This window comes from Passer montanus, unplaced genomic scaffold (genome assembly GCF_014805655.1).
Source record: "Passer montanus isolate IOZ18808 unplaced genomic scaffold, ASM1480565v1 scaffold44, whole genome shotgun sequence".
NCBI classification, from domain to species: domain Eukaryota; kingdom Metazoa; phylum Chordata; class Aves; order Passeriformes; family Passeridae; genus Passer; species Passer montanus.
In genome coordinates, this window is record NW_024369262.1 from 3647774 (window position 1) to 3663033 (window position 15260).

Consider the following 15260-nt stretch of genomic DNA (forward strand, 5'->3'; position numbering starts at 1 on the left):
GTTAAGGTGCTCCTTTGCCTGTCCCAGCCACACCACTGGTGTTTCCCTGGCTCCCCCTAATTTAGAGATGAGGGGATGATGTAAAACAGAGGGTTGTACCTGGGGGTGGGCATGATGTGGCTTTCCATAACCTCCCCACCTGCTGTGTGTCTCCACAGGTGCCTGATCTCTGCCAGCTAACACAGCCCTGAAAGGAGGCACAGCCAGGCCTGTGAGACACTGCAGGACTTGCCTTCAACTCCCAGCTGAAAAAGGGAAGTTTCAATACAAGAAAACACCTCTGTTTTTTTATTACCCTGCGAAATTCAAGTGTATTGCAAAGTGTGAATGCTCAGGTCCACCTCTTCCCCATGGGCAAGAGCCTCTCTCTTTGTTTCAGAAGGCTTCTTTCTTCAGAGGACACCAGGAGGCAGAAGAAGTTCTGAATTACTCTAAAGCCAGCTAAGCCATAAGAAGTAATCACAGAGATTTGGGGATCTGAAATAACTGAAAGCTTTTTTTTGGAGGGATGGGGCTATTTTCCTCAAAACAGGCATTCAAACATGCCATTTTAACCTTAAGCAAAAATCACCCTGTGTATGTCTGATTTGTAAAATTTAATGGCATATACATAAATTCTCCATGTAATATTATATTCTATGGTCTATCTTTGTGTGTCTAAATACATATAAGAGAACAGATGGTTTATAGAGTAACACAAACCTGGGGATAGGTCACTGAAATCCAGCAGCAAAACCGAGTGGAAGCACGGCTTTACTCACTCATTCTCAGCTGCTCTGCTGGTTTGATTTCCACTCCTGCATTGACAAGGCACTCGCCACTGGGTGGCACGGCCGACCCGGTGCTGCTGGGAAGGGACAACCACGGAGCATGTCCTGCTGTGACCTTCCCAGGGAAAATTCCCTGCGAGCTTTGTCCTCGTGTAAGAACTGCAGATGGAGAGAGCAGAAGGAAAAGAAACGAACATATCAAGCCCCTAGTAAACACCCTTTCAGAAAGGAGTCGTTCTCATGCCTTTAACTCAGGTGAAGTATATGATGATCAGGGAGAACTTGAAGTTCAGCTCTGCAGCTGGAGACACCTGGAGAGAGCTTTCCATGGATGCTGAGGAGAAACTCAGAGATCACCATCTCTACCAGGAGATTCTCACTATTTGTTCCAGGACTGGAATTCCGTGTTTTGGCTATGGGATTTCTGTCCTTCTCTTCTGGATGTGAAGATCTAGCAAGGGCCCGGTGTGGGAGCAGGCTGAGCTAGTGGAGAATTCCACAGGATGTCCTGGCTTTGGCATGGCCCCCACCTTTGTGCCGTGCTACTGGAGTGTTTGCCTATATGCACACTTGTGTTGCCTTTCTCTGCTGTGCTGACAGCTCTTGAATGTTGGTTTTTATGTTTAAGAAATATACATTGAAGTGCCAAATAAATGTTTAAGTGTTTGGAATTGTCTGCTGCCTGCCCTTGGCCTCTCTTCTATTCTGTGCAGCAGTAGCTGTGTGTCTCTTCTTTGTGTGCCTTGGAGTTCAGGAGGAGTCACAATGACAGGAACTGTCAAAGATGAGATTCTGAAAATATGGTCCTGTGCTCTTAAGCCTCCTGTAACAGTCATCAGAGCAGTTTAGAAATTTTACAAACATGAGAAGGCTGAGTTTGCCAAAAATCTGTACAATAAGCCCTGAAAGACTTGCACATTGTTGTCAGTCAGTTGTCCACATATTTCAAACCTAGAAAACAAGAGACTCACTCTTGCTGTTAGAGAAAAGCTCTCTGCATCTTTTTCTCTCACCAGTGAATGAATGAAACTCAGCAGTGGTTTTGTGAAAGGGACTGCACGTTTTAATTCCTTTGTGGCTCCAGTGCTCTGCTTCCTCCTGGAGCTGCTCCACTTCAGCCAGCTGCACGTGCAGCATTTATCTGTGTGAACCATTCATTCTTGTTTCCAGGAAAGCATACTGCACTGGCTGACATTTTGTTCAAATCCCTCATTTTTGTAGCAGAACTTGTGTAGTCTCTTGGATGGCCTAAGATGTGCTAAGCTGAAGAAATTCTGTGCATGAGGAGGAGTCGTTTTGGGTTTGGAGTTATGGCTTATCATTAATCTTTCTAGTTTGTGCTCTGTACTGTCCTCCTGAATTAGCTGCTGCAAGTTGAGCTCCTGCTGTTCTGCTTCTCTCTCAAGAATCCCATCTCTGTACACACATGTGCATCTCCCTCTCATACAGATTTTTCTTTTTAAGGTTAAGTGCTCACCAATTTAATCTCTCCATTGCTTGTTGGCTGGTATGTGTTGTTTTAGTTGAAGCAAGTGGCTCTCAGGACTGTTGTTCTTACCTTTCTGGCAAGATTTGCAGCAAGGGAGGCCTTAGTTTTCTGTTGTGATTGTGTTTAATCAAGGAGGTTGTTTCAGGCTGCCTATTACAAATATACAGATGGAAGATTACAGGAAGCATCCTAAAAAAAAAAAAAAAGGAAATGGATTGTAACTCCAGCACTTAAATCCTCATAACGACAGAATAATGGCACCTGAATTCTCAGTTGACTCTTCTGTGGCACTGGGGCTGGTCTAGTTACTCTGTTTAACATGTTTGCATCCTGCAGTCAAAGGCCAGACTGAAAGTGTAATAGATTGAACTGGGTGGTTTGGGGTCTTGAGGCAGAAATTTATCCTTCCTCCCTGCTTTACAGACTCTTTTAGCTTTTGTGGTTTGTGTAACTCAGGTGCAGATTCTGTCACGTGCTGATTTGCTGTTCATGCTTTATGAACCACAGAAGTGAAGGCTGGAACTTAAGGCTAGCAAAACACTGCTCCCTCAGAGCTCAGTGAATCTTATCCAATCTGCCTTTCCTCCTTATTGGATTAAAGGAGAATGGAACTGAAATGGCTTTTTCTCCAGCCATCTGCCTCTGCAGGCTCCCCTGGCACACAAGGAGCTTCACTGAATTAAAGAAATAGCAAAAGTCTGCTTAAAGACAGCACCTCCTTAAGCCCTGCCAGAAATAGAAACTTGAGTCACTCTTATTCTCTTATTCACTGGCACCCTTTAGCCTTTTTCATTTTCTGATGGCTAAAGGGTAAGGAAAAGGCTCTGAGTTCTATTTTTGGCTCACAGAAGTTGTTCAACCCCATGGGCACTTCCTGGATGGAGTCCTCCAGGCACCTTATGAAATAATTTCTGGTTTTGTGTTCATGTAGCTCTTGGTGTGTATCAAACACTGCAAATGCAGGGAGAAGTGGTGATTGCTCAGAAGCTGCTGCTCAGCAGCTCATGTGTAGGTTCTGAGCAGGTGGAAGAGGTACAAATAATCTCTTTTTACATGAGTAGACTTTATTTGCTTGCAGCTTTCCTAAACTAAAGCTAGATAATTGCACACCAAGTCTACCTGAGAAATGCAGGTAAGTCACTAAGCAATATCATGTAAAATACTTGACTGGAAGAAACTTTCACTGTGTGATTATATTTGATGTTTAACACAGCTCTGGGCCTTCCTATATGAACTCCTGTAAGTCCAGCACCTGATATTGACTTTAGAATTTATTTTCAAAGGAGTAACTTCTTTATCCTTCCTGCTGAAATATGAACCACTTTCTATTTGCTTCGTCTGTCTTCATTCTAGCCATTGGATTTTGGTCTTCCTGTGTCTGCTAGGATGAAACATTTAAAAGTTTATTCCCTGTATAAGTGCTTATGAATTGTGACTGAGGGTTCATTTATTTAGCAGATGTCTCTGTTGATAAGTTTTAAGTGTTGAGTTTTTACTCTGAAGTGTATTTGTCTTTTGGTTACTTTCCTCACTATAAACTGAGAGCCACAGCAGCCCCTTGGCACCTGTGCTCTATTGAAAGCCTATCTTCGGATAATTATTAATTACTCAAAAGTCTCATCAAACTGCTTTTTTTTTTCCTATGAATATCCTCCTTCCTGTGTGAGGCTTGGGAATGGGGATGAAATGGTTAACAATGCAGAAAAATTTGTTAGACTCAGTGATGTAGTGTTTGCCAGGCACTGCAAGAAAAGGACCTGAATATTCTTAGAGTGGTCCATGTTCTGGGCATGCAGTAAAACCTGCTCATTGTTGGAGCAGTCAACGAAGACCTTTAATCAGTGCTTGCACTTCCTGTTGGCCCTGACTTTGCTGTGGTTTGTGCCTTGCAGGCTGGCAGCTGAAGAGGTGGATTCTCTGGAGTCAGACACAGCCAGCCGCTGGCAAGGGGTCTGCCTCAGCAGAGCATCCCCCACGCCTCCAGAATCTGCAGCCACTGTGAAGTCACTCATAAAGTCCTTTGACTTGGGATGCTCAGGTATTGGACACTGTACTTTGTAGGAAAAAAATTTCTAGTGCTGAGCAGGATCTGCTTCTTGCTTCTGGATGGGTGTTTTCTGTCAGTGCTTGGTGCATAAATATGGAATGTCACTACACAGTGCTTCCCTGATATGAAAAAAGACAGTTTTATTTGAAATCCAGATGTTTCCATGGTTTTCCCTTGCAGGTAGCAGTGGTCAAAATATCCCAGTTCACAAGGTGCCCAGGAGCCCTCTCAGTGGAATCCCAGTGAGGACAGCCCCAGCAGCTGCTGTTTCCCCAATGCAGGTACAGGAGCTCTTCTGTCCTTGTAGACTCAAAAGAGGTGGACACAGTGCTGGCTCCAGCAGCTGCTGACAGGGGGAAGGGGAAACTCATCTGTTTGTTTGCTGTGGAACATCAAATGCTGTGGTCCTAGCAAAAAGGATCAAAGTGAGTTTGTCTGGACTTCAGCTTAGAGGTCTTTGTGGTCAGATGTGAACTCTGGAGTACACTTCTGAGCTTTTATCACCATGGGCCAGAAAAGAGCTTTCAGTTATTGGGAATGAGATAGAAGAAACATCACACTGAACTAGGGAGCTAATGAGTTGGGAGACAAGAGATTGAAGTTTCCAAGATGTGTGCTCCCAGTTATCCAGTGAGGTCTGGGAACTTGTGTTAATGCCTGATGATGATGGGTATTCATTGAAAACTGGTGCTGGGGCTGCAGAGACAAGAATCCTCCTGACATATGACTCAGGGTGTTGGGAGCAGAGTCAGGGTTGGGAACAGGCATCCTTACTTTTGGTTAGTGATTCTAAATTGTGTTTGGCAAAAGAAAAATCATACAAATGGAAGTGTGAAGTAGTTCAGGAACCAGTGTATTACCAGATAAAATATCGTCCCTTTGTCCTTCTGTTTTTCACAGTTACTTACCCAACTCTAGGTGCAGCTAGAAAGGTTTCTGTATCCTTCCACATGCTTTGTCCTCTTGAGATGGCAGAAACTTCTTCTTTCTGCTCACCTATTTAAGCAAGATGGCAAATTTTTCTTCAACTACCTTTTGCACCTTTGTTTCACAGAGACATTCTGTGTATAACAATGCCAAGCCAGCCAGCAAGGGCATTGCCAGACATGCAGATCTGTCAGACCTCCCTCTGGCAGGTAAGTTGTGATAAATGTACAGATACTGCCTCTTTCTGTTAACTAAACTTGTTATTAACTGTTGGCCTCAGCCTGAGCCATTTTTCCTCTTTCTACATGGTCAAAGGAAACATGGCAAGTACCTCCAGTGTCTTTGTTTTACAGAGCTTATTAATTTTGATGTGCTTCTATTCCCATCTTGACCATAACTAAAAAATAGCTGATTTATTGTGGTTTGCCAACACAAACTCCCCTTTTTTTATTCTGAAGGATCCATGGCACCTCTCTAATCCACACTGTGGGACTGGAGAGGGTTGGATTTTGTTCAACATGTATGTCTCTGGAACAAGCCCAAAGCACTGTCTTCTGAGGGTTTATTTGTTTTTAAATTGAACTTCATTTGAAATACATCAAACATTTCAGATACTGATGTGACTGTTCTAGGAGCAGTCATATTTGGGCTGGAAATAGTTTGTTTTGAGAGTTCTCAAGAGATGAGTTTGTTTTCATTTCACACTTTGCTTTTGTTCTCTTTTCATTTAATATTCTTTCCTACCAGTGTTTGTTTCCCATCTTCCCTAGGCCCTTTATTTTGGTTATCTGGTCCTGAATGTAGTTGTTGCATTGTAATCAAAGTTAGTAACAACAGATTCTTGAATTTTTAAGGGCAGATGAAATGTTACATTCTTGTAGTGAAACTGCAGGGAGGGACAAAAAAACCCCCAACAATCAGTCCCAACTTCTTGATGGCTAGGCTGGATTTTCTGCAATAGTTTGCTAATACAGGAGAGAAATTAGAACCTGGCTAAGCAAGCAGAAGTGTCTGCTTCTGTCTAGGGAAATGGACAGGGTTTATTTACTTGTATCAGTTGGATTCCAGGAAGTCTTGCCTGAGTGTGTAGATCCCAAACACAACATGAGACCTTTTTAATCTCTACCAGTTTACTGTAGAGTGAAATAATCTATCAGCTATGTAATATGATGCCAGTCCTTAACAATAAATCTCTCACTCTAGGCCATGGATAATTTCTATTATTACCCAGAGACAGTTCTGTGAAAATATATTAAAATCAACAGATATTTTATAAGCCATTGTATGGTAAAAATTTATGGCTGCTTATCTTACAAGCAGTATTTACAGCTTCTCTTTGTACCTGGATTTAATTTAGTTCCAATAATCCATAGCAAAGGCTTACTCACTGTAAGGTTGTAACAGCTCTGGTTCCAATCTAAATAATCCTAGAAGGCAGTTGATCCAAGCCCTATGCAAACAACACTGAATCAAAAATTATCCCCAAGGAAATTCAGAGTGAAGTAGTCTCCATAATAAAAATCTTCTGGCTGATTCCATCTGACCAGTGTCACAGCAGGGTTCTGTGATGTCCCTAATGTGACCCAAATGTTACATAGGTGGAGAGGAGCATGGGTTACTTCACCCAGAGCTGTGATTTCTGAGAGTCAGAGGTTTACTGGCTCCATCTGGACTTTCCAGCACCCAGAAATAAGTCAAAGGGAGCTGAAGCTGAGATAAGAAGGAATTCACACCTCGGTGATTGGCATTAATTTGTAATTATCATAGGGATGTGACTGAAAAAGAGGTGGAGAAGTTGTGTTCCACATCCAGTAATTTCTGATAACATGATGTGCAGTCCTGGCTTGTTACATCACCTCTTGTATTGATATGCAGTGATTTTCTTTTGACTATATAGCAATATATATAATAAATACAGTATATAAATTACATCATATGTGTAAGAAAAACACAGATGCATATGCTGTGAATATATTGAGCCTTATCCGAGTTATGTCAGGGTGGATCTCAGACCATCATGAGGAGTAAGTGCCTTTCCTGGGCTGTGCTCAGGAGACAAGAGGCTTTCTTGTTACAAGTTTGCTAATGGCAGAAAAGAAATCATTGTACTAGGGCTGCTCAGTCATCTGGTGAAGATATCTGGTGCTCAGCTTTTGAACCTTTGAGACTGTAGATTTTGGTATTTCCCTTCATTCACCTGAGGCCCCTACCCCCCAGCAGGAGTATCAATCACAGGAAACCAGGCAGCCTGTACTGCTGAAATCATCAAAGCCATTCCTTGCTGTGGTCACCTCTAATCTGCTCAAGGTTTCCTAGCCCCATGTGTGTTTAATGAACAAATGAGTACATTTGTTTAGAATCAAAACAACAGACTGCATATTGTGTGCTGGGGTGGCAGGACAGTGATTAATCAAATTCTTCAGGCTGCAAACTGACAGCCTTTTTTGATTTCACACAGACCTTCTGAAGGGGAGGAATGAAGAGCTGAAACCAGACCATTACCTCCGTAAAAGCCCCTCCCTGGAATCTCTGAGCAAACCCCCAATGGCCTTCAGCAGCAGGATGCTTTCCTCTACCCCCAGCTGCTTGAAACCCCAAAGCAAACTCAGGTATCAGCCCAATTTCCTGGGAAAAACAGGACAGTCCAACAGCATTACCTGGAACCAAGATAAATGTTTTAATCTGGAGGGTTTAATCTGGATGTTTCAGTCTGGAGGATTTAATCTGGAGGATCTCTTGTCTGCAGAGCACTCTGCTGGCTGGTCTTTGGGAATTACCAGGCTCAGTTACATCCAGATATGAAAACTCAGATGGTAATCCTCACAGTTATCTGTAAAATGGGAAAAGAGGACAGCAAGCTTTCAGGAGCCACTGAGTTGTACACAAGAATTCCATCATAAGTACATGTGGTCAGCCCTCATTATCTTACTGTCATTTTGCATGTTGTGGTGAGCTAAAAACCAGAGGCTCTGAGGGCTGAAGGAAATTGGACACATAATTTTCTTCTCTCTTGAGAAAAAACATACATTTTCCTCTGATCTCCACCGTTATTTCCACCAGTAGAAGCTGTAGAGTGGAGACAATGTGGGTGTTTTGATTGTTGGCCTTTAAATGTCCTTAGCTGTCACATTTTTCATTTTATTCAAGAACTTGTTTTGCAGCAGCTCAACTGGGTGTGAATTTACTGTTACAGATTCCTTAGGCAGTTTCTTTCAATTTTACACCTAAATCCTAGTTTTCAATATATAAAATAGAGATTACTTGAAAATTGTAGTAAATCTGATGAAAATAATAGCAGAAATGTTTTGTTAACACACACCCCTGGATATCCACAGCTTCTGGTTTTTCAGCTCTTCATGTGCAGTGACACCACCTTGTGTAAAGGAAAATACTAATTGCAAGCTCCAAAACTGAAGTCAGTTTGGTTTATGTTCATGTTCTGTGCTGCCATTCTGCTTTGTCATACAGATATTAAAAAGATTAAATACACTTGAAATATCTTTAATTTTTATTTTTTTATTGTCTTCTCCCTTCTTCCCTGGTTTAGTGTGGAGAGGAAGGACCCCCTGGCAGCCCTGGCCCGGGAGTATGGGGGTTCCAAGAGGAATGCTTTGTTGAAATGGTGCCAAAAGAAGACTGAAGGTTACCAGGTAAGAGAGTAGGTACCTTTTTACTTTAATCACTTTCCTGTAGTCTGCAGTAAGCAGTCACTTCAAAACAATATGAATAATGTTGTGTGTTGATTTTTGCATGTTTACTTTTATGGGCTGTTTCCGTCCTCTTCATTCAGATTTCTTTAACACTGCATTCCCCAATACTGCATTGTCAAAAGTAATTTGTACACAAACCCCAAAATATTTACTGCACTGAGGCTTGCTGATGATGAGAAACAGAGTGTATATGTGCAGCAGCCTCAATTTAACATCAGTTTTTGAAAGTACATTCTAATATTTTTTTCCGTAGGCTTCTGTGGGCAGTACATTATTGTGTTAATTTTTCTTTAGTCCTGGCTACAAAGCCAAAGAAATATTTTTATTCTGTGGCCTTGACCAAATGAAGCTTGATTTTACAAAGACCGTCTGATTTCTTTGCAGAGTGGTTTTCACTGTTAATCAGGGATAATGGTTTCTCCAGGTCTTGCATGGCCATTGCTGTGCTTTCCTGGCTGCTGTGGTGTGCAGTTGAGTTAAGCCTTGGGTTCTGGAGGGGAGGAAGTTACAGGCAATATTTCATCCTGTGGTAGATGCTGGATGTGCAGGAAGATTTTGGTTTGGTAAAATGTTGGAAGTTTTCTTTCTTAGGAATAATATTGTTTGTTACTTGGAGCAGAAGACAAAAGCAGTTATCACCACATGATGTGCACCCTGGAGCAAATCTCTAATAAAAGCAGACTCCATCTTTAAAAGTCAATAATATTTTTTTTTCTTCCTGAGCATTTCTTTATGAAGCATTAGCTGCAGGGTGCAGGAGTTTGGAAGAGAGGACAGGAGCTTTCCTTTCAGTTGTTTCTTAGCACTGGTGTGTTCATCTGCTTGCAGCAATTTCCCAGAAGGAAGGTGCTGGGCACAGCTCTGACTTCAGACACAGCTTAGAAAGAATAAGGCCAGGGTTAGTGTTTAGCCTCCAGTTCTGTGATACTGCCTCAAAGGCTACAGTGCTGTCCCCTGAAATTGTGTATTCTGTGCTGTGTTGATTTATTTTCTATCTCCTCTACTAAAATTCTCCTGGGCTTGGATTTGAAAGTATGTGGGAACATTCCCATGCAGCCCTCAGAAAACAACTAACAAAATACAACTTTTCCAAGTCTAACTTCTGCTAAGCCAGCAAACCCATCTCAAAAGTAATGCTTTCTCCTGGCAGTGTTGCCCTTTTCACTGGTAGAAGTGTTCTCTGAACATCAGCCTGTAGGTTTCTTTCTCTGATTTATACCCAAGTTGAACTAAATGTATTGCTTCTAGAAAAAAAATAATGTGGCTCTGCAAATATAGAAGCCTGTGTGACATCTCAGGGTAGATATTAAAGTCAGAAGAACCAAAGCACAATCACAATATTGATTTATGGTGAGAATTTTGCCTCTCTATCTCCACTGCTTTGTTTAGAGGAATTCTCTCTTGGACATTCTTCCTCAGCCTCTCATTCCCATTGCTCTATCTGCTGTGTATTCACTAACTCATCAGGAACTTGCTTTTCCCAGCCCCTTGCACTCCCATGGTGAGGCTGATGTGAAGCTCCACAGGGAGTTTTTATCATTCTTGAGTACAAGAAATGGAGTAAAGAACGTCATCCTCCTTCCTGCCTCAGCCGTGCAGGGGTGGAATGAGGTAATGAACTGCACAGAGCAGAGCCCTGGTGACGTGCAGGACTTTTTCCAGAGATAACAGCCCTGCCTGTGAGGCATCATCTGTGCAAATTCCAGCATCATCTGTCATGTCATTCCTCACATGAAGCCCAGAACCAGGGGGAAGTTGGGATGCAAACTCTTTGCAGCCCTGTGACACAGCAGAATGAGAGCATTAAAAACTTGCTGCTTGGCTGCCTAACTTCTCTTTTTGGTGGCAAAATGTGTGGTAGCAATTCCTCATCTGAGCTGGGGGGGAAGAAGGGATTTCTTTGTGTTTAAATTATGATTTCATTAAGCAGTATGGGCAGAATGGATTAGAATAATTAATACTCAATAGCAGCTACTCCCCATGTCCTAGATTCCCCAAGGCAAGCTGGATGAGTGACCTAGGAAGGTGTCTGGGGATGAGACCTAGGGACCAGCACACAAGATTCCACTTTTTAAATGCTTTAATTCATACAAAACTTATGCTATAGATAGAAATTTTCATCCTGCCCCTGGCAAATATAGACTCATTTAGTTTAAGATCAAGTCCAACCATAAACTCTTCTTGCATGGACTACAGTGGGAACATTCCCTGGCCTTGAACTTCAGCATGTTCCCCAGGAGGCAATCTCATAAAATAAACCAGGGACACTGAGGGGAGTTGGGGGAAGTGCAACACAAATTAGCAGTGGCCTGGAGGGTTTTGTTTGCTTTTTAAAAAAAGAAATTGCATGAGTTTACAGTAACTGAAGGGAAACATGAAAGCATCTATGTTTCTGTAATTGGCTATGTCAATTCTAAGATCCTTATTTAAACAGTGATTTGATATCAGAAAGATAGGCATGCTAAGTAAAAATATTGAGAACATGAAAACAGAGTCACTGAAGTGAAAATAAAGTGGGAGTTCAGTTTAAGGACTAGGAGAAAAGCATATGAAAATGGGATTGCATAAACTGTGACACGATAGATCATATTATTTCAATTGTCATGTTTTGGTGCCCAGATGAATATTATCTGGCATTTTGGCCATTGATTCTGAATAACTATGCAGGGGAGGTGCAAACAATCTCAGTAGTAACAAGAATTGTGGTGAAATCAGGCTTTGGACTCAGTGTCTTTGTGCAAAACTTTGGTGGAAAATCTCCACCTTAAAACCCAAATCTAATGTATGGTTCTCTGTAAGAACTGTGCAGTGGCACAGGCTCTGCCTGCCAGACACACAATTGTGCTTTCCTTCTGCCTCTCCAAGTTCGTTGACATCATGGTGTGTAATGTAGGGCCATGAGGTGACCAGGCTTGAGAAATGCTTTTGTGGCTCTGAAACTTATTTACCACAAATACTTCAAACCACAAAGCCTGCTGAGAGTAAGCTATTTGTGTTAAAATAGCTTTTTCTCTGTTGTCTTGTGGCTTTTTTCCATCTATTTAAAAAGATGATACATCCTAGCAGCAGTGTGAAGCAGGAATTGGGTGCCTCTTTTCTAACAGGCTGGGCTCCTGTGAGCTGGAACTCCTGGAAGCTGCTGAGAGTCATTCTTGTTGCATTATCACCTTCCATAATCATGTCATTAGTGACTGTGGTGTCATTTAAGTGCCCTGATTCTCTTTGCTCTCTGTGGAGACCATTTGTCAAGGGGCCAAACCTCTCTAGATTAAAGTCTTTTGCTATTCACAGATGTATTGTGAAAACACAGAACTTTAAGAGGCACTTAACCCATGATCATTAGAATTGAGGATTATTGTTTCTGCCACACATGCTCTCTTTGGAGAGGAGAAGGAACTGCTACCATGTTAATGAATATGGAACTATTTTCATGCTCTTTTCAACCACTACACACCCTTCCTATGGCCCAGAGGAAAAGAGGATCTGAGACTGGCTCTTTCCTCCAATACATTTCGTACTTGTGCTTTTGTTGAAAGTGATGTTTGGTTTAACAGGACCTATTTTGCATCCACCACTTGTTGAAGATCCACCATCTCTTACAGTAAAGCTCTGTGGTTGTTTTAAACAGAAGAATGCTAAATAGGAGCAGGCAGGGAATGTCCTAGAGCTGATCAAGGGAAATGGCAGCTGTACCTCTGGAAATGTTTGTATTTCATGCATTCTTGATCTGTGCTTTCAAGCCATTGCATGGTGTCACCCCCCTGACCATGGCAGTGTCAGTGCATCAGCTGTGGATCAAGGCAGCTCTTCATGGAGCAGAGATACAAAAGCTTAGGGAGAAAAATAAAGCTGTTGCAGTATTTGCTGCTTGTCAAGTAATTCTAGCAAGAGACTGCTCCACTGGTGGCTTGGCAGTGGATGTAATATAAAGCTCTTTATCCTTTTGTGTTCAATTTAAACTCAGACTAATACCAGCTTTTTGTTTACGTATTTGTGGCTTTCTTTTTCTCACAAGAATTTGCATTTCTTTTCTCGTTGTGCTAGGCAGTATTTCCTCCAAATCCTCCTTGTTCTCAAGCCCTATTCCATGCTGTTAGCCCCTGCTTTTTCTGATGCTTTTTTTGCCTGCTTTGCTGGCTGGATGAGATCCAGCATGGATTAAGTGTGACCCAAAGATGCACAAAGATGGACATAACGAATTCCCTTTGGTCAGGTGGTCATGGGACCATTCTCCTTTGGGAGATGGACTCTGCTGGGGCACACTGTCAGGATGGCAATTTTTGGACTGCTGATGCATCAAGCAGGAGCATTCCTGGGGCTCCACTTTGTGAGGACCTGCTTTATAGGACATCCCAAAGCTCCTTCATGGGCAGTTGTACTTTAACACACTCAGGTGGACAGCGACACGTGCCCTGAAGTTCCAACACCAGCCCTTCTGTTCTGAGGGGCTGCACAAGCTTACACAGCTCTGTGTCCACAGCACTTGTTGCATTTTGATATTTAGAAGCAGGATATATGAGCAGGGAGTATTTCCCAGGGAGTTATTAGTATATTCTGTGAGCTTCTGAGGAGTAGATGAAATTTCTGTCTCTCTCTGTGTTTCTCTGATCTTTGATGAAGAGGAGGATGTTGTTGACTTTTCCTATCTGTACAAAAGTTGAAAGGGGTTTTGCTAATAGCCCTTGAGATAGGAGAGATTATCCTGTATTTAAATTAAAATTGACAATATGCTGGTCAGGAATTTTGCTTCCAAGTCTGGACCATCTTTGTGACCAGTCTTACATTATAGCATTGCCTTGATCTTCCTAGCAGTTAAAACAGAGATCACAGAATCGTATAAGCTTCAGTAATATTTGGAAAGATGCTTTGATAAAAAGGGCAATCTTGAGAGATTTTAATTCATGAAAACACAGGCTGAAAATGTCAACATAACCCCAATTTACTTTGCAGAATCAGAGGCTGCTGGCCAGAGCCTGCTGAACAAGCAGGAAAAAGCATTATTTTCCTAAATAGAAATACTTATGGTTGAATGTGTACATGCAGTTTCTCTGTATGTCCCAGCTGGACCCAGGATTGGTGTCTGGAATTAAAATGCAGCAGCCAAATCTTGGCATGTGAGGAATAACCAGGTTGATTACCAATGTAATCACCCCTTCTCAGTGATGCCAGTGCACAAATGTGCTTCCCCAGTGGAGCCAAATAACTTGAGCCAAGCTCTACCTTTTTTCACATAGAGGGCTTTATCCTTTAAACAAACACAAGTCTCTTGATCGGAGGGATAAAATAAATGCAGCTCTCTCATGCGTAACTTTCTATCCTGCTGGGTCATTTTAAAAATAGCATTTACATTCTGTCCATCCCAAAGTCCAAGACACTTCCCTTGTGTTGCCTGGATGCACTGACAATCAGTGAAAACACTGAATTGATTGGTCACCAGCTGGAACAGCTCCAAACTGGGAATTTAACTGCCAGGGAGCTGGGCCCTGCTGCTGGTCCACCAGTCACCTTTGCTGGTGGGACCTCTGCCCACCTTGTTTCCATCCTCCACCCTGAGCCTGCTGCAGTCTGCAGCCTGCCCCTCTGCCCACGAATTCCAGGGCATGCCTAATCTCTGAATTCTCACTACAGATAATTAGAAAGAGCTGTGGGAGCAGCCAGTGTGGTCATTAGCAATTCTGCACCAGGGCTCCAGGGAGGAAGTAGCTGTGCTGCTGTCTTGGACACAGAGTGGAGCTAATTCCTCCCCCCCTCTCCTTCCCCTCCTCCCCAGAGTATCTGTGTGGTCCTTGAGCTGTGCTGCTGCATCTTCACTGCTGCAGCCTTGGGAATGAAGGGACACAGCCCAGTCTGTTTCTTCTCTGTGGCATTCAGGACTGGTGTCACTTAGAGGAGCTGCTGAGAAAACTGATGGAAGTGGCATTTGTGTGGCAAGCAGGGAGTTGCCTTTCAGCAAGGGAGAATTCAGGCTGAAAAGTGACATGCAGAGCAAAACCCAGAGCTGATCAGTGTCTAATTGGATTATTACAAGAGGGAGAACTCCTTAGTCCCTGGTTTTGGTGTGGAATCTACCTCTGCCTCTGCAGACAGAAGTGACTCCTGCTCTGCCCTCTCACAGAATCTGACTGGTGGAAATTACAGAAATACCACTCACACTTGATAAATACCTCTTGTCACCATTACCTCATCTCTGAAATGACCCAGACACATCCATAAAATTGCTTCTGCCTAGACCAGCTCTCATTTAGTCCTGTATGTTTAACAACCCACCAGCTCCTTGTGAACTTGATTTATACATTTTCTGTCTCTCTTGTGCATAG

The 15260-nt window shown here is 42.6% G+C and overlaps 1 protein-coding gene across 9 annotated transcripts in view; it reads left to right on the forward strand.

Annotated features, from left to right (window-relative positions):
• SPECC1 (sperm antigen with calponin homology and coiled-coil domains 1) overlaps positions 1-15260 on the forward strand; it is an 87252-nt gene that overhangs the window by 59185 nt on the left and 12807 nt on the right. For 7 of the 9 annotated variants that reach the window (XR_005628840.1, XM_039720807.1, XM_039720810.1 and 4 more), the window contains 5 exons: positions 4152-4297; positions 4487-4587; positions 5361-5442; positions 7692-7842; positions 8781-8883. Coding sequence is in view for 7 of the 9 variants with exons in the window: in XM_039720807.1 (XP_039576741.1) it covers positions 4152-4297; positions 4487-4587; positions 5361-5442; positions 7692-7842; positions 8781-8883 (583 nt within the window). In the remaining 2 variants the exon portion in view is untranslated. The other 2 variants (XM_039720813.1, XM_039720814.1) reach the window with 1 other exon arrangement.